Below are 25,098 nucleotides of genomic sequence, written 5' to 3' on the forward strand. Positions count from 1 at the left end.
ATACTTTGACTGAATTCCTTGTTCGTAATTTGCCGAATGTCTGTTTTCAAACAAATGTAAATTGAAATGTTAGTCCAATTTATAGTCTGTTTCGGAGGATGACTTTACAGGTTGGTTAAATTTGAATGTTCCATATTGGATGTAAAGAAAAACCACTAGAGTCACTACCAATCGGTACATAGATAATAAAGAATTATTGCATAGACTATGATTAACATGTATAAATTGTTCCAAGGTCGTTGCAATATTATTATTTGACTAACAATTGTACCAGCAAGAAGTAAAATCGCATCGATCGCGTTCGGCTGTAATTACAATTGAGAGGTGGGGGGAAATTGGAGGATGAAGTCGTCTCCACAGAAAATATTCGATTACGTGAAGCGGGCATTTGAATCGCCGATCCGTGACTGCGTAATTAACATTTTTCTCACTGTCAGTGACTGCAGAAATTTAAGGAGAAAGCGCTACTTGAAAGCCGCCCCGAGAGCAACTCGTCACTTTTCGTTACAAGGAAAATCCAATTGCTCCGATTATCCACGCCTGCAGTACGCGTGACTCAAGGCCCTGAAATTTAGTCCAATTACAGTAGCCGAAAAAAGATTAACGCACGTTATACAATCGGGCGGCCTCGAAATTTTCTCATCGAGCTAACCAGATCCAGAATTTCTCATACCTGCGGTACCGTGCACACAAAATTACGCCGTAGAGTGTGGAAAAAAAATCAGCGTGAGTTGCGCGTTTTCCCCAACCAAGCAAGCGTCGCTGGTAAAATTCATCCAATTTAAGCCTCACCGTCAATCACGCCGGAACAAATACCGTTTTAGTTGGAGCTTAGCGCCTATCGGTTTGCGTAATTTGCCGCGTCATTGATTTATCCTCCTTCTTTCCTTATTTCTCGGCGAAAACCTTGTCGGACATTTTTCTCAAACAATTTTTATCAAAAATTCGCGAAATTTTTATCGCCGAAATTCCTCCGAGGGGGTAAATTATTTTAGATATTTGTCAAGCCACCTGTGCTTGTACAGTGTTCAAAATACAAACCAAAACCCCATTTTTCATTCCTGAAATACCGTTAAAAATATTTACCGCAAACGAATACAGAAATCTGTAAAAATCAACCGCCTAGGATAGAATGATCGACAAATTATTTGCGGTGTATTAACTATTTCACTCTTCATACTCGAGGGTGCGAGATTTCGTGATAATACTGTAAATGACAGAGGAGGAGCTTTTAGGTCAAGAATCAAAATCTACACGATCGAATTTCTTTGAGTTAATTAAAAGACTCGATTTCAGTTCAGTTTACTTAAGATGTTTATTTTCCTACGATCTTCGCTGATACGTAGATCTCCTTTAAACTCAAACAAGATTTCTGTTCTTCATTTTCTCTTTGCTCAGTGTTTCTTCTACTTTCATTCCCAAGAAAATCTCCGAGAATGCATGATAGGTACACACCTATAAAATCTTGTCTCAGGCTAACGACTGTTTGTGCTCAAATTGCACGCCCTATTCTCCCAGCAAACTCTGCCAGCTTTAAATACATATATACGTATAAAAATCCTACGCTGACTTCACGATATTTATTTCTACGCATATACGTATATCATTCCCAATTTGAATAACCGCGTATCAACCCACACGTATAGTGCAGATGTAATTACCGATTCCATTTGGCGAATGAGTTTTGCATTTTTGCTTTTTTTTTTTTTGCCTATTTTGTTTCATTCTTTTTACTCTGTCTCTTGTTAACAAATGCTACAATATGATATATAATTGTACATTCGTAATTCGGAGATATTATTATTTTGTTGCCGCAGGGACGATTTCTTTTTTGTCAGGCAGTGAGAAATCGTACGCGTTATCTAGGTCGGGGGGAATTAGCAACAGAAAAGTAAATTTGTGTATGTCTATGCCGGAGCAAAGCTTCGTGCAAGGCGTGAAAGATTCTCTCCGCCAATCGTAGGTGAGGCTTGATGGCTGAGGAAGTTTCCGGCGCGTCAACCCGTGTCAAACCCTCATCAAGGGCCGCCACTCCTCATTCTATCATTGGTTTGGCCTAAGAAACTGCCAAAAAACGTTGGACTTTTGATACACTCTACAGGCGCCGAGCTGCATCGTTTGGTAGTTGATATAAACTGATTTAACTTTTGCTGGTTACTAGGGTGAAACTAGTTCAAGAAATCAATTGATATAATTGTAGGAAATTTTTCGGCGGCGAAATTAACACTCGGGAAAAATCCGAAATTGTAGCATTAAACGATTTTTGTTACGTCCAGAAAGAAAAAAAGAAATGGTTTGCTTTACTAGGCCGCTTGAATTTTGAACCGTGTTTTTATCCAACAAAATTTCATTTCTGCAACTTCATATTTAAAGTCTAAACATGATTAGGTATAACATCAACCGAAAATGAAAAGATATTTGTGCAGTAAATATGAAGCTCGATAATTGCATACGCAGTATTTTTCACCCTTCTCTTTCTCTGACCTTTGCGACAAAATCATGGCCCGGAATTTTGCCAATATCGCGATCCACGCCTCGTCCAGTTCTCGTAAGTTTGTTTGTTTGTTTTTTTGCAATTTCTTCATCTTCCTATCGCAAATAATGACAAAAGGTTGTTTCTCAACTATGAGGCGTAAAAGTTGCCAACACGTAATACTTCGTAGTGTAAAGGTCTCGGTAAAGGTACTGCAGAAGTGCGCGATGATTTGATATCGATTTCCTATAATGCTTATTCGACTTTGCAGCGTCTCCGGTTTCACGGTTTGTGGTAACGATGTAATATAACTGGCTGGAGAGCGGTTAATTTCTCTTATTCGTAATAGTTCGCTGCAATTTCACACAAAGATTTCGGACTTTCGCATTCCTTTATACACGTCGCAGAGATAAATTCACATTTAGAGAACAAGCTGTGATCAGAAGTTATCCGTTCTTCGTTTTTCGTTTTTATATAATTACAACGCGTGAATTTCAAAATTTTTCCTCAGTCTGATTTTTCGGTAGATAATGAAAAACTACGCCGATTTGACTAGCGTACGCGGCATCCGTGTCGGTTGAGTTTATACCGTGACTTGCTGCACTGTAACGCAAATCCGATGCAGCCCTGATATTCGCTGATCCTCATTCGTTATCCATTGTCACCGGCTTCCGACGGAGTCTAGCTTATGTAACCGGGGCAAACAAATGCCACCCAACTTCCTCCCCAGTTTGCATCGCACGCGATAAACTCGAGATACCCGAAGCAGTTCTGCCCTCGGTATAAATGGGCCACTCCGTAGTCCGTAGACTCTCTCTCTCTCTCTCTCTCTCTCTCTCTCTCTCTCTCTCTCAAGTTTCGAGGAAGTGATATTAATGAGAAGTCGTAATTAAAATGCTGGCCTACTTGGGTAATTAAACGAAAGTTGACAAAGAAGTTTGGTTCTTTTCGTTTCGTGAAATTCTCTGGCTTAGAAGACTCTACGCAGCCCCCTCAATCAAAATCAATTTTAACATAATACTCGTGAATGTTTACATTAACAAGATCCGTTTTAATTATAATATAATATAATATAATCATTTGAACTAGAGGGATAAAAGATTTACGATGAAATAAATATCTGCCCTTTTTTCGCGATTTTATTACATATTACAATATTACATTATCACCGACGAATATACTATTACACGTCATCCATCCTTTCAAAAGTATTCATCATTTAGGATTATTGAAGAAAAACTTTTCAACTTGTGTCTTTGGGCTCTAATTAATAATATACTGATCGCTAAAGAGTTCTTTTAATAAAGTGTCACAGCATGAACGCGGAAGGGCAAGAATTTGATTTTTTCCTCCTTTTTCTCAACAAGTTTTCTAATGTTTGCGTAACGAGCCTAGACTCGATTCTGCACTTCTTACATTGTTCGAAGAGTTGCCGTAGTATTGAAATGTTGATGTTATTGACAAGCAGAAGTATTCGTTATCGTATTATTTTTTCGCTTTTTTTTTTTGTTTTGTTTCAATTCCATTAGTTTTTGTCAAATATCGAATTCTGTCCTTCATCATCTATTTCAAAGGCTTCTTTATCTCGCTTTTAATTTCTTTTTTCTCCTCTCGACGCCACCTTTCACTACGTCCCGAAAACTCATTTACATTCTAATGCGCCTGTAGTGCAGCTCTAGCGGAGAAACGTGCTTTGCCGTAAAACGTCCGGATTGGTGTGGCTTAAAAATTAGAAAAATTTTGCCAAGAGAGAAAATAACCTTTTCACGTGGTGAAACTGTAACGAATATAACATATAGATACACTTGTACTGCGAAATTACTCATTTCACCGCGATATTATTTTCTCATAACCGAATCAATCTCGTTTATAATTAAACCCTCTTTCCAATAAATTTTATACTTCTACAGCTTGCAGTGACGTCAAGTCCCTTAACGAGAAATTAAACCCAGGTTAAAACGCGATTTCATTCGTACCGATGAAGAAAGAAAACGAAGATAAATGAAATAATTTAAAAAGCAAAAAAGGAAAAAAAAAACATGCCAACAAGAAAATTGAGAACCGCTCTCGTCTATTTCACTGAGATTGAATTCCATCTTAATACAGCCTCAATTCCTATTTAACCACGTGGTTGTGGCGCAAGTAAATAGAAACAATTTTATTAATATACATAAAAGGACTCGAAAACTTTTCTAATCAGGAATGTTCCTCGAGAGTTTCGAAGCCAGGTAGCTGTTTCCTCTACCACCGTCCACGTGCCCCTTAAAAGCTCTGATAATAAGGGCACGGCGAGTCAATTAAAGAAATTTTATAATGACCACGCGATAAAAATCTTCGGTATAGACATAAAGAGCGCGGGGTTTGGCGAAAGAATTCCCACAGTATTTACGTGATCTACTTTGGAATCTATTCAAGACTGAATCGAACCTGCATATATATAAACACGGAGCGTTTGAAACGGTGCAGAACGTCGCCGCTGAGGGAATCCTCGCATCGAGTCTTATCGTACCTGCCGTTTTCACTAGTACGTACACAGCTAGATTCTGCACACGATAAATCCTTCCGACGACCTTGCTGATACTGGGGACATCAGGGATGCATTACAATCGGGTCTTGGAATTCAGAAGGCGAAAAGGCGGTCATATGGTGATAGCGGTATAAGCTGTGATAATGTTTTTTTTCTTAGAATATTGGGAAGCGTCCAGTACTTGTACAGTTTGGCTCGACGTGACTGTTTTTTATTCGATGTCATTAAATATTCGTAATAAACAGTCGAGTTAAGAACTGTCTGGATATTTGAGTTTGAATACGTCGATAGCGATTTGTCGTGTTCTTGACAGTTGGCAGCCCTGAAAAACGATGCAACACAAATTTCAATTAATTATAAATCTGGAAGAATGTGTATCGCAAAAACTTTTAAAATTTCTCTATTGAAAAATAACGGACTTGGCAATTCACCGGACGCTTCCTTTACGAGAAATTGAATAGCAGTATTTTTTTTATTGTAACACACGTTTCGTCTTCGTCGTAAATCCAAATTACAGCGTCTATGAACCAATAATTATATCCGATTTGTTCTCAGTCAGATAATAATTACTATTAACCTATTTCACTGGTATCTAAGTTATTTTGTATATGTAATTTAAAATTTCGGAAAATAATAAATTCGCAAAGTTTGCTACCGATGGAATATTGCCAACCAAGAAAAAAGTTATTTTGGGATTTTAAAATCAATTTATGGAAAAACCTGATTGGTTGTAGGCGTAATTTTGTCCAATCTGTATATAACAATAATATAACAATAATAATGATGAAAAAGTAGTATCGTGACATCTGTGTGACAGCGAGAATGATAGAGATCTGAGTATACGTGTCTAGTCGAGTAACTGTGCAGTTAACAATTTTCACGGTTAACATGATTACGGATTTGACGTGACGTTCAATATCGCTCTTCAGCGTGATGAAATTTAATTCCTCGGCTGAAATAGAATGGATTTTCATTCTCTTCTGCTCTTTTCTCGCTTTGCTTCATTTTTTTTTTTTTTTTCTTTCTTTATTCAGTTTTTTTTTCATCTTCGTGATCGATCATATCGCTCATGAATTAATTGAATTTTTCATCTCTGATCATCACGTGTATTGAGTGGTATACGATATACACGTATAGGATGGAACGATGAGTGGAGTCATAATTGAATTTTGATGAGGTTAAATATGTAAAAATCAAGTGCGGATTTTCGCGAGATTAAAATGAGTATATTGTAAATTCCTGGATATTATTATATACTTGAGAGGAATGAGGAAATTGTATGTAATAAGTGGATTAAATTCGAGTTGTGAACGAATTAAATTCTCCAGTATCATGTATAATATATATATAGAGGGAGCTCGGTGCACCAAACTTGCGCTTATTATTATTTAAAGTTTGTCTACAAAGTTTAATTGAACGTATTTATCAGGACGGGGGTGGCGCGCTTCAGAATATTACCGATAAGGACATCTCATCGTCTTTCCTCCTTAACGTCCTACACCGTTGTATCGAAAAACCGGAAATTATGCAGTCTCAGGTTACGGCGGATCCTAACTACTCGCTTTTCAATTCACTATCGACAAGACGTTCGACTTGACCCCGAGAAAAGGATAAATAAATAAATAAATAATGCCTTTCCGACCGGAAAGCTATCCAAATTCAGTGAGTACCTGACTGGGAAAAATAATTCGCCGAAAATTGATCCTTCGTTAAATCTCTAATGTTACTCGCTGGAAAGAAAAAGGTTAACAATATCTTACGTAAAATTATTTCAGCTTCTCAAATTCTGTCACATACAAGATTTGAATAATGGAAGAACTGTTTTAAGAAAAATTCTTTTAAAAAAAAATATTGTCAAACAATTTATTGACGTTTAAATTTTAGACTCGTTTGGGTCGAGTTTTTGGTAATCTAAAAATTCCAACATTTGGTACGATGTCGGGTTTTCATTCCATTCGACCGGGCAGCTAGCGGTAATTAAACGTCGCGGCTCGTGTTTTCCCGACGCCTCGGGGTTTCATCGAGTATGTAGTTTTCCTCGTGTATCTCTCTACGGGCAAACCTTGCGAGGTTTAAAACTTCGCAATAACTAACAACCTCGAGCTTCGGTACAGCCGACAAGCATTGTTCTGCACGGTTTCATTTCACCCAAAGCGAATCAGCAGTTCTCGCAGTTTTGATTGAACCCGGAAAATTTAAACCCTGAATAGAACTATGCATTCTCCGCGAAATCTCGATGGGTGGAAAAACAGAAAAAAAATATATTGAAGAAGGGAATAGAAATCCTAAGATTCGTTATTGATTACCAGATATGTTAAAAGCGAGCTGAAAATTTATGCGAAACATCTCACGCTGCAGTCTAGAGTAAACTGAACTGTGTAAATCGCTTTTAACCTGTCCGCCTCTTCTCACGTTTCTCAGTCTTCGAGTTCGCAAGTAAATTAGGAATAATATCACAGTAAAAATTTCCTCAATATTCTAAACTTAGATGGGATTTTAAAACTTTTGTACGACTTCTTTGTTTTCTGGTTATTTTATAATACACCTTCAGAGTGACATTTTTCTGCTGGGCTATTTTGCCGCTTCACCTTGGGTTAGTTTTCACACCAAACGTTTTCAATTTTGCTCCCTAATCACAGCTTTATAGAAACTTGTTACGGAAATTGAATCATTGGTAGGAGAGAAAAAAAAATGTACGATTAATATAACTACTGTAAATTCGTTCCTCTTGCATGGGTAAAAATTGTTCAAAATTTACATCGAGGGAAGAATGAGGGTTCGATGTCGGTTTCGATGAAAAGAGCGAACAGTTAAGTGGGGAAATTTGTTTGAGAATTTGTTTGCTTGTCTGTTTTTATCCAGACAGAGACGATTGATGCGTCCTTATCTTTACCTTGCTTCTGTTCCTCGGAGCGAAGTCCTCTTTGCTTGCCTTCCGTCTTTTGTCCTTCAAGATCATACGAGCCGCAGCGAACGCCATCTTTTACGTCTATTTCACTTCCGGTCAGTTCTACCAATATATATCACTAAAAATTCCGTTTTTTGTTATATCGGTGTTGTTTTATCGAATTACTATTGAACCGGTATTGCTGTGTTTTACTTGATTTTATTACACTGTAAATCGTTATCTTTACTTTTATCGCTCAAACGGTGCGTGATATTATTATTATTCAACGTCACACATTCCTATGTGCGATGTAATTCCGGCTCCTCGCGCCTTGCGACGTGCAGCTTATACCGAACTCAACACTACTTTGATTTATAATTAGGAAAACACAGCCATATTGACCTCGGAGGGTTGACTAGGTTCACGTTGAATTTTTTATTTTCTTCTTCCTTGGGGAGTTATCGAATTGACGTACGCGCTTTGAAATTCGGAACAGAAGTGAAACTCTTTGAATTTATCTTTCGGCTTTACTGTGAGGATTAATTTATACTTTTGTTAATATACTTTAGTTGATATTTGATTTTTGATTTATTCTTTGACTTATTGCTTGGTTAAAAATGAAAACATACGTTTTTCAACAATAACTATACATGTATTATTATAAATTATCTCTATATCTCTATTTCCCTTTTTACCTTTATTCACTCCATTCAAACACCATAACGTGAACATACAAGCTGACGGTATTTTATTTTCAATTTGTTGTTATCTTCATAACCGTTATACTTGACTGTATTTGAGTCTCGGCTGCATCTTCGCTGGGCTGCGAGGTAATTGACAGCTAGAGATATATGGCCATGGATCTACAAGAAAAATGCATTCTCACAGTTTACCAAAAACACCATCGTACACAACGGTTTTAAAATGCGTTTTGCAACAGTGTTTCCATCGACAACGGCGAATAAATCTCTCTTCAAATTCACGTTCTACCTGTACCGGGAAAAATTTACCCATCTTTTCTTCCACGTACCTCAAACCATAATCCCGCCGTTATGTATCACATACGTGATATGGCGAGATGAAAGTAATACGATAAGGATGAAGAGGATCGTGATCGTAACGTGCCAAGATTGCCGAATCAGCTCGGGTAATGAGGTTGTATTAAAAACGATCGACGAGACTTTGATAGATCTATATAAAATACTGCAGCCTTGCACGACGGAAATTACAAACGACGTTAGGCGCTGTTTAGCCAGCGCGTAGCCTCGTTTTTTCGAACCATTCAGTCGGTGCGTATAACGATTACAATTAATAGTCAGAGTGTCGCGAATAAAGGATACTGAGAAGAGACGCGATAATAATTGGATCGGGTTCGTTCAATTTAGGAGTTTCTCAGGGGCAATTTGATCATCGCAATCAGTCGATTGGTTCGCATTTATTGGCAAGATCTTCGTTTTCCAGATTTACATTAGATTATTGCGGCGAAAACTGGGACGCGAAAGGATTGAATCCCAGGGGCTCGGTTTTAATGAAATAAAAATTTCATCACCCAACTTTGCCTGATCTGCGACGTTACATGAATATTCAATGCACTCAGCGAGGTATTTACACCTCAAAAGGGTGAATCGCTGGAGGAACTGGAGCGTCTCGAGGGAATTACTTAATAAACCTGTTTTATTTTTATTAAATCTGAACTGTGCTTTTGTCACGTGCGCTAATCGCGCAGCGTAAGTTTCTGCTTCAAAACAAGGCTCGAATTTCATCATCCTTGGTATCAAAACCTTCGAAAAAATCCCTTGTACGGACCGGGCAATCGGCTCTCTGAAACGGCAGGAATTAGCAAATATGAGAGACACCGGGGGTCTTGGTGTACAGAGACATTATCAACCGCCTCAGATATCGCGGGCCTAGTTTCTATCCAATTGGCAGTACGTGTGCTCAGCCCAGTGTAAACGTTACAAGTTCAATTAGATACTCTCGAGCGTTACTCGGGCGGGTATTTAAATAAATCTCCATAGAGAAACGTTTGACGACAGGAAACGATTGCGGCACGCGATTCGCGGATATAATAATAATATATTCATTGCACGCGCTCGGAGCTTCGATTGCTGCAGACGGTTCGATCACAAGAAGGGTGAAAACAACAAGTCCATGAACATGAATCAGATCGGTTCCTTCATCCGCTTCGTATTCCTGAGAGCCGTCATAAATCAGTTAACTTAATCGAGAGACTCAAGCTGCGTTCCTCGTTCCTCGAACATTATACTTTACACTATTGCACTATAATGAATTGCGTCGATTTAAAGCTGTTTATGGTACTGATAAGCCCGTCACATTTCCTGGCGAATTCATAAACTCTGCACAAATCTTTCACGGCGACGAGTCGTGGCCTCCAGGGGTCGCATGGAACTTGGAAGGGCGACTCGAGCTCGGGCGTAATTGCGCTCTGACGACGAATCCAGGGATCACCGGTGGATCCCTCTTGTCCCCCTTTTAACGGGAGAAATAAAACGGTGGGGGGCCATGGATGGGGCAAGAATAAGGCAAGAGCGAAATTTTTGGAAATAAAAAGGAGTTTCAATTGAGGTACACAGTTTTCTTCTTCACGCGCCCGCACCTATGGAACTCCTCGATCTCACCGTCCGGATTTATCACGTCGCATTTGCTCAGCCTTCGATAAGCACATCCGACGTAACTGGGACACCCTCGGGAACTAGACTTTCCTACTCCGTCGACGATCCGGAACGCGAGACGCGGCTGCTCGTTCGATTATAGTTTACGAAGATGCGTTGGGGCTGCGGTACGTAAGAGCAAGAGAGGGGAGGTCGGCAGAGTCGAATTGAAGAGGAGATTCGAAAAGGCTGCAAGTGCTAATTTTTAGTTTTATTTTTTTTTCTTCTAATTTTGGCACTTACAGCCTACTTTAATTCGTCTCTTCGATTCTTTTGAATGTTATTCAAAATCGTTTGAATCGGTACGGCATCGAAAAGATCGTGCGAACTGGAAAATGTATTGATTGTTCTTTTTTCCCAGCTGCAGCGTCGACTCTCGGATGATTAACTTGCATTATTTTTTGAAAAGAAATTACAATCGTTGGTGATGCGGTTGCGAAATTGGGGGGAAAATTAGAAATGAAAATTTAAGGACGCGCAGTGTAGAAACAGGTAAATGCAGAGCTTGCATAGATATGCGAGAAGATTGCGTTATTACGACGACAAGAAGAACTAGTTCGCACCCACTTCTCGCCGTACTAACGAGGACTTCAACAGCTTGTCTAATTCAATTCTGCACCGGAAAAGACACAGGTACCCTGCACACCCTGACGCCTCGTATTGACGTTGAGAAACTAGGCCGTATAGTACATTCTCACGACTGTCAGTCATCAGTCACGGATGTTTGTCTGCGGCGTACATCCTGGTGCGAAAAGAAGAAGAAGAACAAGAAGAAGAAAGAAAAAAAAATGATTCCAAGTTGAGCACGGGAAATACGTCAAGAATTTTCGGATTGATTGCTGCGGGGAAAGAGCAGAAACGAGTCGAAAAACGCAGCTTCAAGCCGAAGCTCCGGATAAATCAAGCCGGCCGAAACAATTACTATTCTTGAAGAAAATTTTGTATACCGTAGAGTAAAAACCGATGGGGGCAGGGTTCAAATTCCAATTTTTTTGGTGGTGAAAAACTTGAAGTAAATAAATCTAGCTTTGACGAAACATCAAAGTAAGTGCGAAAATGAGAATATTTAAAAATCTGAAACATCGAAATTCTGAATGATCGAAAGATTTTCAGTTCTGTGAATATTTGGCTTGGTGAAATTTCATCACTTCGATCTTTCTTTGTTTGAAATTTCGATATTTTTACTTTCGGAATCCTGGTTATTCTGATTTTCGGTTCTGTTGAATTTTTGCACCCACTCGTTGAGTAAGCTACGCTGCGTGAGTATATTTTCGTTTTCGGAATTTTACTCTAGCGAAACTTTATTTTTCGCAATTTTACTCCATCGTAAATTGAATTTTCGGAATCTTGCATTTCGAAACTTTGAGCCGTTGGGTTTCCGACCATTCGAAACTTTGTTGTTTCGTAAAGGTTCGATTTCTTTACTTCAAGTTTCGCCACCAAATAATTCGGAATTAGGCTCTTTCGGAACTTTTCAAATTCGGAACTTCAACCCTGCCCCAACCGATGCTAGACGCGAGGTGTAACGGTAATTAATGTTACGCTTGCTGCAGTATCCGACGTAGCAAACTTGCACTGTTAGACAATATAGGATATTTCTTTTGTTGGGCGGTAAAATATTCCCGTATACCTACATATAAATATAACATAATACGAGGTGGGTACATAAATATAATAATGTTCCTCTACTCTGCGGTGCAATTATAAAGTAAGTTTCCCCGAGTTAACGAACCTGCAACCAGCATTATATGTATATTTATACGACGGAAATTACAAGACGGAATTATTCCGCAAAACCCGAGCATCTTCAAATTTCTGCAGGTTTTTACGACTGCATGCATCTTCAATCTCGCGATCAGTTTCACGGATGAAACACATGGGCGAAATTTCCCGGTTTAATAACCGCAGCTTTCTCGCTTCAGAATTAATTGAACAAATCGCGCCCGGCACTTATACTCTAATTTTCATCTCTCTCGACAGAATAAAATACCGAGATACATCCCTCAATTTATACAGTTACGGACACAGTATCACGCAGCGTTTATTCCGCGTCGGGTCTGAGCCGTGCGGATTAGTTTAGTTCGATCTACATTCAAGTTTGAAGGGAAATAAATTGGTGTTCCTGCGGCATTTTTATCCGTCCAAAAGGAGCGAGGGACATAATCCGAAGGCATTCCCTAAAAATTCTCCTCTAAATGATCCGTAATGTGGGTCGTGGTAGGCCAAGACTAGACCCGCCGGCGCAATATTTCAGGATATTTTTTGTCCATTCTTCTCTGTCTCTCTCTCTCTCTATATATATATATATATATATATGTATATCTATCTCTCGGTTGTTCTATAAAAAATGAAACCGAGCATGATAAAATTTTCCTTCCATCCAAATCAATTTGTGTCTCTGTAGTTCTTTTTCTTTCCACGAATCGCGCTGTTTCACTTTATAACTTTGTAGATGCTGTATATTGCAGACATGAGGCTTCATACATTTCATGCATGTTACAAATTTATCCAAACAAATGATAAGAGAAACTAACGCGACTTTTCATTCGTTTTTCGTTTCACGTTTCATCCTCTACTTGTCTCTTCCGTTTATCTCGCTATTCCAACGCGCACGGCGACCGCTTTTCCCCTTTTCTTCCCCTTTTCGCTGTCACTGTTTTTCATCTCTGTCTCTCGATTCTCTCGTGAGCATGGCGTCACTTGATTCGAGGGCGAAGAAGCGATACGTCGGGAGCTAGGAGGAAAAGAAAAGGTGTCGCGATACCTAATTCCGACTAAAGGTACTCTGTAACGGTTGTTAGTATAACCATCCAGTCATTGATGTTCACTGATAAAACCGACGAAGCAATTATTTCGTAGATCAGTCTTTCAACTTTGAGCTGCAAGCTTTTCCGCAGTCTGTGTCACCCGTGTTTTGACTGGAGCACTTATCTCGCCATTTTTTCACGTGTAAGACGCCACGTTATACTGCACCGACTTTTGCAAAGCTCTCGATGTAACTTACAACGATTTAATTTACAAAGTAATTACGTCGACCCCTCTCATCCCCCCTGCTACGTTTAATTTAAGCTCACCGTAACTCCTGGTCGCAATTACCACAGCCGTAGAGGGTCGAGCAGAAAAATTAGATGAAGTTTCGCGAGATCTTGCCTTGCTTTCTAAGGAAGATTCTTTAGTGGGGAAATTGTCCAGATTTATCGTTACATATTCTTACTTTATCAAGGTACGTCGCAGCGTTCAGACGGTTGACGATTTTATTCGTGAGATAAGGAGGAGAATGAATTTATCGGCTCGACTACCCTTGCATGCAGAGCCTAAAGTACAATACGCCTCTTTGTGTCGCTGTGAGAAAGTTCAACTTCACTTCACAGAAAGTTGAAATTGCCGATTCCTTATATATTTAGGATTAGCATTTATATTGCGCTATTTGAATACCTGTTAGGCGGGGCTGTCACCGCTAACTTGATGAATATTTCGCGAACCCATCGCGCGTTTCTTTTTCTACCTATTTCGCTCTATTTTCTTTTTACTCACAATCGCTCTCACGCCGCGGATGTACGCAATATTATTAAATTTTCAATACGCTGTAGAAATTTTTCATTTTCCGCACACGAGACAGCGATTCTCGGTCGTTCCGACTGATTTTATTATTCAGTATATTCACTCTCGCTTTAAATTTGTGTAAAAATTTCAGAGTCCGCAGGCTTGTCCGACATTCCGTACAATTATTTTCGGGCTAAGCAACACAAAAAGGTCGCAACTGCTGAAGGGTGATTTTACCTTCGGATTATTTCTCCCCGACGAAATCCCTCGAGCGCAAACGCTGTAACACGGCTCCTAGCATTATCCTCTCACCTGCAAAGCGATGTTCCTGTAACCTTACGCCCAGCTTCGCGTATATGCTCTCGCCTACGCACTTATTAATACTCGTATTTGTATCCTCGAGTAAAGCGATACGGTGCAGGATACGCGGGTGTGATACACCCGAGGCTTGAAGCCGGCAGAGTTCACCCGCGATGAAAAATAAATGCGAACCCTTGGATGTGCGGTGGTGAAACACATCCCCTCGAGTAATAAGATTAAAATACGATTTTATAGGTCGACTCGCATGACGTTTTCTATAATTCAACTAATTTCACCGGCGCATTGAACGAACCGCTTCGTCCGGCCAGATAAATTGCGTTTTGCATTATTAAAGAAATAGAAGAATTGGTCGTGTAGAGTCACACACAGTTGTCAAACATTTATGTTAATTAATTATATTTTAAGTAATTCGAGGCTTTGACAAGGTATTTTTTACAGGCATTCCGCCTCCGATTAATAAGTACGTGTATTTTTTCTTCTCCGGGTTACGGTTAGTCGAATTTTATACACGAGATCGATATCCGGGAATTCGAGGGCCTCGATTCGCAATGAAATCGGATCGGATCGTATTTATGCCGAATTTCGGATTGTCCTAATCCAGCGATCGCCATCCGCTTATCCGCCGAAACGGCGGTCGGAAAATCCTTTTTTCTCAAAGACAAATGTCCGCCTGATTACCTGAGCGTGTTTTTATTCCCCACCGGGCAATAAAACTTTGATCAAAAATTTTCACTTCTACCTTTCTTTTATCAGGGCTTTTCACCTCCGCATCCCGATACCGATCACTGCCTCGTATAAACGAAACCGAGTTGAAAATTTGACGCGACGTCATATCTTTAAGGCGTATGTTTCACTCGGTCGGGAAATAAAGAAGTTTCGTAAAAATAAAATACGATCGAAGCGAGGGTATAAAGTATTCCAACCGGGAAACGTGTTGTATAATTTTATTACAGGTATCAATGAAACGTTCGCATGACGATGTGCCCGTGACGACAGTGTAAATATTTTTTCGTCCAGTGTGTATAACCGTTATACCAGCCATGCTGAATAATACTTGGCAATTACCGATCCTAATCTTTATTTCGCCCAGGGCGCAAGGGCTGCGCACGTCATGGAGTATAATCTATTTAATGCGGCAACGTAACACGAATTTCTCTTTTCTTCTTTCTCTCTCTCCTCCTTCTCTCTTTTCCCCGTATAATCGTACAGCGCTAAGCGTCGCAATTCCGCATGCGATTTCATCGATCGTTTCTACAATGCAAAAGCATCTTTAAGCGCCCCGAAAACATCTCAAATTAAACGTTACCATTTATCCCGTCTGTGGTCCAGTTTTTGCGCACATGCATTCGAGTCTCGCTCTGATTCCCCCGCCTATTTATGCGGGCCGACCAAATCCCCACTTCGACTACTTCGATATCCCGCAAAAAGGGAATTCCGAGCTCGCTTTGTGCTCGGGTGTATACAGCAGATACTTGCGTATCTTGCAGAAAAAGAAGACACGGTATAAAAGCCTCCCGTTGCTCGACTATTGTGCGAAACGCATCAACCCAAATCTTGAGTACCGGTCGATGTAATAACTGCGATAAGAGATAAGAGCCGTTCAAAGTCCTGTGGACTGTTATTGTTAGTTCAGAACTCGACGCGGGTTTATCGAAAAATAGTAATTACTCTGAAGAACTGCACCTTGATGAGGGTGAATCGATTGTTTTTGTAACTGAAAAACTGGTTTCCCAATTTAACTAGATAAAGAAGTCTAGTCGAAGACATTTGGAATCATCTTTTCGAAACAACATTTGTGTTTGCAAATTTTGCAGTTGGAGAATTTTTCCAAATTTACGCCGATCTATTTTCGCTATAAATTCTCAAGTGACTAAATTCACCCCGGGTTTTGTTCGATCGATGAAAGTCGTGGTGAAATAATATTTCGATTGAATTTCGTTGTTCGGTGTGCCTGTCTAGACTCTATAAAGATTTGTGGTTGAAGAAAAAAAGCAGTTGAGCAAGTAAGTGGGTAATATTGCTACTCGGTGATTTCAGGAGAATTCTCTGTTACGTGAAAGGGTGAAATCACAGTTTTGTCTCACAAAAGTCTGATCGCAGAAACAAAGGAAGTGGGTTGTTTCACGTACCGAAAAGAAGTCTGAAAACAACGAGTCCTCTCTTTAGATGGGTTTTGGGTGGGATACTTGATCTCGGAAATCCACCTTTACAGCCAATAACGGATAAAACATGTTTATTTTTACGTCCAGGTACCGGAACATAAACTATGTATCGTTGGAGCCCTTAAAAGACGGAATCTCGATGATCCATATAACTGAGCGTGATTATTAACGAAATGACTTTTAATATAGTAGATTATAGTGCATCGTTTGATCGCCAAGGGAGGATTTTTATGGCTATGTAATCGCCTGATTGAAATAATGAAGAAAACGAAAACAATTCTTATAGTTCGAAAAAGGCAATGTCAAATATCTTGGAACTGTGTCCACATCTTCTAAAAATTTTGTGACGTTCTTCAGCCGAGGTTTTAAACCGTGAAGATGCGTTGTCAAGGTGTATTCGATGTGTTTCGAGAAAAGCCTTATGGCCCAGCAGCTTTGTCTGATCCAAGGCAGGTATCTTCGCACAACTATTTCAGGAGAGCGTTGAAGCAGTGAGAAGTATAACTTTATGTTATTGCAAGCCTAACTGTTTTGGGTCACGCAAATAGAGGATAACACTTTCTCTCCCCGTATATTCTGTAGCAGCTAGAGAGTTTTCCCATTATACATTTATGTAGGATCGTCGCGTTGGACGGCGACACCTTCCAGATTTAGCTAAGTGTAAACGAGACGGAGACAAATTTGCCGAGGTGTGAAAATGCGCGCAATTTCTCGACGACGCGTTGAGGTTCAATACATTTTTCTTTCCCATTTTAGTACAATTCTGAGTAATTATACTATATCCAAAAAGAAAGAATATATAGAAATTCGAGTTGTTGAGAAATCTCAAACCTGAATACCCGATTTTCTAAAAATATTCGAGAACATTTTTGTTTTGTATTTCCTAATCGATATAAACTATCCAGTAAAAATATTCCAAAATTAAAGTAACGGAAATCACGTCTTTGTTAAATTTTCTATCGGCTTCCAATGCAACTGTGCTGATTGTGAAGATAAAAAATTCCTCTATTTTTAGACACGCTGTCTTGAAAGTTCCGAATGACGTTGTACTTAGAATAATTCTACAGATCTATTTCTAACAGAATTACAACTTTTCGAAACCCCGGACAGAACTCGGCATAGAGAGTGTACTATATACAGGTATACGATCACTCGGAAATTTTGTTCTCCAATTAAACCTGTTCTGCAGAAAATAATTGATGCACAGCTTGCGTCGGATCTATAAAATTTCATTATTACGAAAGTTTCAAATATTCCGTGAGGACCAAAGTATTCAAAGTAATGCTAATTTATTATGAATTACAGTAATTACGTTTCGTACATATTTCAAATGGGAGAAAAATTCGTCCCGAATTATGTCTGCAGCAAGGGCGAATATAAGATCTGTCGGGTGAAATAATACCAGCTGCAGAGTAATGTCGAAAAGAGAAAGGACCGAAAAAGGTGCGGCAAAGAAAAAGAAAAAAAAATTATAACCTAAAGTTTTCAAGAAGCAATCGAACTTCAAAGCGTGTAACGCGTAAGTTTCCAAAGTCCGCAGTGCCGCCCCGAGCTTTTTACAGTGTGGATATAACACACGTATTATACAGGTATATAACCCGGCGTAAAATATTTTACATCCGTACGCGCTCTGCACTTTTAAAACTCCGCCCATCATTCGTGAGAACGAAATTTGCCGACTACTCTTGACTTTCGAGTTGATCATTAATCCCCTCGAAGAGCTGCAGCCTTTCTGCTGCTCCTCGATCAACCGATGGAAAAGTTTCACCGCCCAGTTTCCTCCTCCTCCTCCTTTTCGCGATCAGATGTGAAATTTCTTCATAGTGTGAAAATCGATTTTCTACACGACTGTAAGTCCGATAATTAAACACGATAATTGGATAATTCTTTACCCACGTGGCTCGAATTTCAGCAATCATTTTCGCAACGATTTACGCGTATTCATTTTTCGCTACCTGAAAAGGTTCGTTCTATTCTTCTGTGAATTTTTCCCCCATCCAACTCGAAAAGCGATAAAACTATACCTAATCACACGGGTTTTCTCATCGGTTCTTCAGAAATTTTTAACGAGGTGAAAATTTTGATAATCAAGGGATAAAAAATTGGCACATTTTGCATGGCATATTTTTCATACTGTTCGACCGAAGTGTCATTCACGTTTTCGCGAATCAATTAGCGAGAATATAAACTGGGCCTCGTGAGCGCACTTGAAACTAACGACCTTTGCCGGTCGTTTTCCGGTACTGGTTAACAGCATTTACGTGTCTACAAGGCGTTCCCACCGAAGTCGCTTAATTTCGGTGAAAAATGAATGAAACGACCTTAAGGTGGTGCAGAAGTAAAATGCAATGCGGTAAGTTGGACCTCATGAATATAATTTACTGATATTTCTCTTGGTCAATAATTCGGAAACTGTATTTTTTCTACTTTTTTTTAAATCGATTGAGGAAATATGTTGCAGTCTTCAATACTGCAACATTTACTGTATACAAAACTTGAGAAATAAAAAGAAAATGAATTTAATATTCGTACAGAATTGAATCTCGACGAAAAACGGCGCATACCTAAAACCCTTTGCAATCACGCGACCCTCTCGATTCGCTCTCCAAGCGCCGGTATTTTTTTCCCATTTCTCCCTCTTTTGAAATGTCATTATCGCGATGTCGATGCTACTTTATACTACTGACGAGGCTCTTCAACGCGAGGCCTTTTACTGCAGTAAAAAAGCGTAGCAAAGCCGAGAATCATTGGAGTATCGTTCATAGATAAATATTGAACCCTCCGTCGTTTTCTTTTCATCTCGTCATGAGTGCGTAAAAAAAATTATATGGGTTTTATTTTCTCCGCACCTCATTAATTCACCCGCAAATTTTACGGACAGCGGTTTCGTGAGGTAGTAAATGACACGTCGATTTGCTGATCAAGAATTCGTCTACCGAAACACAATCCGTAACCCGATATATCGGAAATTGAATTTTGAATAGGATCAAGCGCCGGAATAGCCAGGAAAAAATGATAAAAATAATACATACTGCTATTGCTTATTTTATCGTAGGATTAATATCAATTCCGTTCAATTAGTCTTCACCGTTGCGATTGATTGTTGAAATTGCAATTTTCCTGTGATTGCGGTTTAGCAGTAATGAAAATAATTTGATGAAAAAACAAGGGCTCCACGGTTATGATTATTTCGAGATAAACGGCAAGAGCACTTTCCGAATTTAATAAAACGCGAATGGAAATCTTGGAAAAATGGCAAAGCGGCGGGGGATCGGATTAAAAAAATAACTCGCGAATGCAGATACCCACCCACTTCGGTTCGAAAATCCTGCTTCTTCCAAGCGGTCCCTGTCCCCGTCTTTGTTGCTCCCGCGGGACGTGGTATAGGAGAGTATTGATCACACCCACGCTCCGACCCGCCCACCCAACCTCCACCCTGGGACTCTCCGTTCCTCCCCCGTCTTCCCTCTTCCCGGCTGGACCAGCCCGCGTTCCCCCCGGGTTTCAAGAAGCGGGTCCCCGTCCTGGGAAGAGCCAATTTTTCGCAATCGTATTTATAATTTCGGACGAGCAGGAGTTGGTAAAAATTCGTCGAATCCCCAGGCGCAAAAAAAAGTTTCGCGTATATTTTCAAAATTTCTTTGTCACTTCGATTTATCCTCCTTCGGTTACGTATACGCGAATTTGCAAATTTCCCACGTCACGTACGTTTGCGAGCGTTTTTCCCCTTGGCGGATTTACCGAGGATTATTCGCAATATGTAACGATGCAATGTGGCGTCAGCTTTAGAACGACCATTTCGAATGAGTTTGATGTGGAAAAACTAACTGTTGAGAGCGGTGAAAAATTCTCTCGACGTTTTTATCGCCCTGGGTTATTTTCCTCAACCGCATATCGTTTCCACCCTTTGAGAACCGTGCTGCCAATACCTTTACACGTATCTCAACTGACACCCGGACTCGCGGGAAGAATGACATATGCCTACATATATTCTGATATACGACCGAAATATTAATCTTCGCATTAATTTTTCTCAACGACTCCCGAGTTCAATATGAATATGGAAAAGTCGCGAAACAAATTTTCCGGATTTCGGTGCTGGAGAATATTATTATACCCACAGGGCAGCGATACGTAGTTTATTTCGCTTTTTTCCGAGGCGAGAATTTCACGAACTGCAGAAGTAGGTAGACGACCGTGGCAATTATGCTGTCGTTCAAGGTGACGGAGGTAACAAGAATTCTTTGGTCCGTCCCCCACGTTGCGGAAATGAGATTATTTCCTAGCAGTTGAGTTTTAGAAGGTGCGGGTCGAGTCCCGTCGCGAGCACAATTGCAGGCTCGAAAAGCTCCGCGCAAAGCCATATTTCGAGGAAGCAAGCGTCCGTTCTGCTGGTACTTATACGTACAGTCCTCCACGATAACTCTCGCGGTATCTTGAACGACGCGCGTGAAACTCTTCGCAAAAGTTGAGCTTGCGTCTATGCGTATACATATATATAATATATATATATAGTATATGTACAAGTTTCGGGAATGGCTGCAGGATATTTATCGGGAGAAGTTACACCCGTGCATCACCTCAAGTATAGCATCGAGGGTACGCGGTTTATCAGGGCGTTTATCGTTAGGAATATCATCCGAGGCTTCGGCTTTTTGGAATCCTTGGAACCGAGGAGTTCACCGAAAAAATGACATCACGGGTCCTGCGAGTCATTTTCCTCGGGGAGGGGGGAGGGATCAGCGTTCAGGAAATATCTAGGGGAAAAACATCGCTCGGTTGAAACTGTCGGGTTGGATGTAACCGACCAGCGGTGAGGGATGGAAGGTGGATCAAGTATTTTGACAAATTGGTGAATAATAGCACTTGACGCCTGACCGAGCGTGCCTACGGGGGTGGGAAATTAAGTTTCTTAATAGCTAATTTTCCCCTCCCTCATCCCCGCCTGTACAGCCGACCGACTTTTAATGGTGATTGATCGATACCTTGGTGGTGCAATATTTCCAATACACTTACAGCATTGGCAGGTACTTCGTGGGAGCGGATCGTTTTTAAATAAACGCTCTTTTCGGGACAAGCGAAGAATCCAGCAGACTTTCGGTCGCTGCAAAATTCGCCAAAATAATATCACACGACAATAAGCGCCCGCGAATCAGCTTCGAGTCGCACATCGCGGCGTGTATTAAGTAATGAGGATTAATTTGTATGAGCAACGAAATGTTGGTACATGTTACAGCGATGTTGGGAACGGGGTTTTGGAAAGGCGCCAGATATGCCGCTAATCCGAGATGTGCAAGTTTTGCACTCGTCGGACTGTATCTGTGTCAGTCTTCAATCTATCCTTGCCAATTTTGCAGGTGATTAGCTAATTGTAAGATTTCGCAATCACGAGGTACGTGTGGTAGGCCTAACGTCGAAAGATCGATCGATCTAATTCCCCAAAAGCTCGTTCACGCGTATTTACACACATACAATATTCATGCGCGACGCGTGTAAGCAGATTTCGCGAATAATTCTCGCTGCTTTAACCACCGCAGAATTTTGTTGGACGTTTTTTGTCACCCTCATTGGTTCGCTTGCGGGATCACGTGATCTACCCCCGAACTTATCCGCCCCCAAAATCCGCACCTTTTTCCACATCCTATCCGGTCCCTCAGTCGACAACCACGCGACGTGAGGGCTGTGGCCATAGGAACAGTTTCCTCTTCGCCATTCAAATTCATTCCCATTCATTCGCTCGAAATTTATTCTCTCGGCGAAATTTTCATCAAGCCATTTTCACAGCCAGGGTATTTATTTGTTACAACGCAGTTTCAATTGAAGTTGATCAATTTCCTTTATTGCAATTACGCGCATTTAACTATGCAGATAGCAAATATATTTTCGCACGCTTAATTGCGAGACCAAAAACCGGCGGGGTGCATTGAAACAGAGAAAAAGAGGGATGGAAGTGAATATACAAAAAAAAGGAACCTCTTTAAATACCACATTTTCCATCCCACCGCCTTTGGGGAGCCTTAATTGTGTTAATTCCTCAATTAGTTACTGATTCGCGAAAAAGCAACGAACGATCCAACGGAATCAACGAAGGGCATTAAACATTTCAGCACTGTTGACGGTAATTCTGTGTACACGATTAAAAAAAAAAAAAAAAAAAAACCACGCCAACTCGCAGCATTTTTTTGATATTCCGTTTTCCCCATCCTACCTCTTCACACTTTTCACCACTGGTTTTGTCCCTCGAGTTTTTCGCGCCGATTGCGAAAGAATTCGGCTGGAAATTATCGCTGAAAATTCTCTTCGAGTCGTTCAGCGGTCTTGGACTCGCGGCCGCGGTGCGTTTATCAAAGCGTTTCCGCAGCGCTGAATGAAACGGCAGGGCGTGCCGAGGGTTCACGTCCCAGTTACGGTATTGAACTGTACCCTGGCAGTCGCCACTCGGTAGACGAGTTTCCCGACGGCAGGTGGGGTGGATACCCGGATGAGAAACAAGAGGGAACGACGGGCACACGAAGGCTTCTTATCGCCGCTTAACTTTGCTGATTATTTATTCTTTATCTTGTTTGACTAACCCAAATCTATACCCTGCCCGTGTTGCTTTTGTTTTTTTAAAGGGCCGAAGCGCGCCGAAATCCGTCAATACACGCAATCCACAGCCGGGGGCGAAAGTCTGCACACTTCGCTTTTGGGGGTGAAATCGACCCTCCAAAATCACACGAGCTTCTGGTTTTTACTGTCAAACCTGCAGGAGGTTAATCCCTTGATTACCTATTCAAATAGCCCTTTCGGCCTTAATTGCGACTATTATTTAGTATATTGTCTTCGGCTGAATTCAAGACTCGCTGACGAACAGCGACAGGGATAATGATGTTGTTTCCTCTGGGTTATCTGCATCTGAATAACTCAGACCGTTTGAGGATCGCGGACCTGCACCGGAGTTTCTGTCCCGAGGGTGTCCCAGGGGTCACCGAGACGTCGGGAATGTCGGGATACAGAATTTGGTCACCGGCTGGTGATAATCGAAATTTAACCCTCCGGCAGTTGTGCCACGTCTGGATTATCGGGTGGATACATTTTAGCCGGGTCGTACATTTTGCTTCGGAATATCTGACGAATCTTTTTCACAATTTTTATAAGACTTTATTTTACACGACGTGTAAATGCTTCGCGGATTAATTTGTATTTCCTAAAACAGACTTTTAACTCTCGAGGAATGAGATGACAAACACATTTTTTCGACCCGTTGGGTTAAAATTTGGCAAAACATCTATTCTGGTACATTCATCTTTTACACTAGTCAACTGAATTTCAGACAAAATCAGTGTCTGTCAAATAAAGCCGATGACATTTCCTTGCACTCTTCGGGTTTGATGCCGCGTACGGAGGAACTTTCGGACAAATATTTCTGCCAAGTCAATAAATTCTCTTCCGCGGAACGATGCGCTGATGCATCACGTACCAAAATCTAAATTGCGCACTTCTGTTTGTATCCGTATTGCCGAATAATATCGGTAATGTGAAGTTTCGGAATCAGGAGACGATATTTGGCACAAAAGTGTATAAAAGTGCACCCGGTTATAAGATAATGCGATATGTAGTTTACCGTACGATTTCGATTGAGATAACTCACAGCTGATGCATGATATTTGGAAGGTTTGAATGCGTTTTATCACCGCCGATGATTTATTCGCCATTCATATTATACGCGGGTTGAAATACTTTATACTTGAGCTTGATCTTAGGCAGGCGGCAAGAACTCATCTGAAATATACGCGCTGTGCATGTACGAACAGCTACAAAGAACGTGCAGTAAAGAACCTTTCGCCACTTGGCAAGAGTCATACATCGCCCTGGTTCGGTTTGTATGCGAGAGAAAATCTATGTAGCTTAAAGCCATGGGCAAGAAATATTGCTTCCGTACACGGTTTCTTCAATCCCGTTAATATCTTCCACACACTTCGTAAATCGAGTACTATTTTCGTTGGCCCGATTACGTGACGATATACGAAAGCAAGGACATGATTCTCCTATCGATTTTCACCGATAACTTGCGCAAATTTATCCATGGATGAATTCTAAATTCCATCATTAACGCGACAGCCGAGTTTTCCACACAATTTTCATCCCACTTTGCATTTCGCATTATTTTTTGTTTCACGCTGATGAAGTTACGTTCTGTGTCCGACTTTTTTATACTTCCTTCGTTAAAACATCTCGTAGCGCCCGCCGACGCCATTTTCGTAATGAAAAAGCGTTTTCCTTGATCGTTATCACGCGAATAAATTAATAAACTGAAACAATTGTGAAGGTAAAACCGGTTAGTAAAAACTTTTATTGCCGGGTCTCGCTTCGTGAAATGCGAGAATAAACGAACTTAACATAAACGAAAGGAATCGGGGACGTTGATCATTCGATAAAAACGCGTCTAGAGTTGTTCAAAAGGATTTTCAAAGTAAAGTTATTTTTTTCATGGCTCGAAGATTTATTAAATCAATTATGATCATTCTACTAAT

General features: G+C 40.5%; 1 protein-coding gene and 1 long non-coding RNA gene across 5 annotated transcripts in view; one reads left to right on the plus strand and one right to left on the minus strand.

Moving 5' to 3' along the window:
• The window catches only part of LOC107219670 (neo-calmodulin), a 102,618-nt gene that overhangs the window by 43,489 nt on the left and 34,031 nt on the right, over positions 1–25,098 (minus strand). The window contains exons 1-2 of one of the 4 annotated variants that reach the window (XM_046732878.1): positions 8,583–8,713; positions 7,894–8,010 (exon numbers count right to left, since the gene is read on the minus strand). The exons of 1 other annotated variant lie outside the window; for it this stretch is intronic. In XM_046732878.1, the coding sequence (XP_046588834.1) occupies positions 7,894–7,980 (87 nt within the window). In that variant the 5' untranslated portion in view covers positions 7,981–8,010; positions 8,583–8,713. Of the gene's footprint in view, positions 1–7,893; positions 8,721–25,098 lie in introns of those variants that run through there. 2 more of the 4 variants (XM_015657960.2, XM_046732879.1) reach the window with 2 other exon arrangements.
• The window catches only part of LOC124293142, a 69,027-nt gene that overhangs the window by 4,905 nt on the left and 39,024 nt on the right, over positions 1–25,098 (plus strand). The gene's annotated exons all lie outside the window — the stretch shown is intronic.

The sequence above is a fragment of the Neodiprion lecontei genome, chromosome 2 (assembly GCF_021901455.1).
Source record: "Neodiprion lecontei isolate iyNeoLeco1 chromosome 2, iyNeoLeco1.1, whole genome shotgun sequence".
NCBI classification, from domain to species: Eukaryota; Metazoa; Arthropoda; class Insecta; order Hymenoptera; family Diprionidae; genus Neodiprion; species Neodiprion lecontei.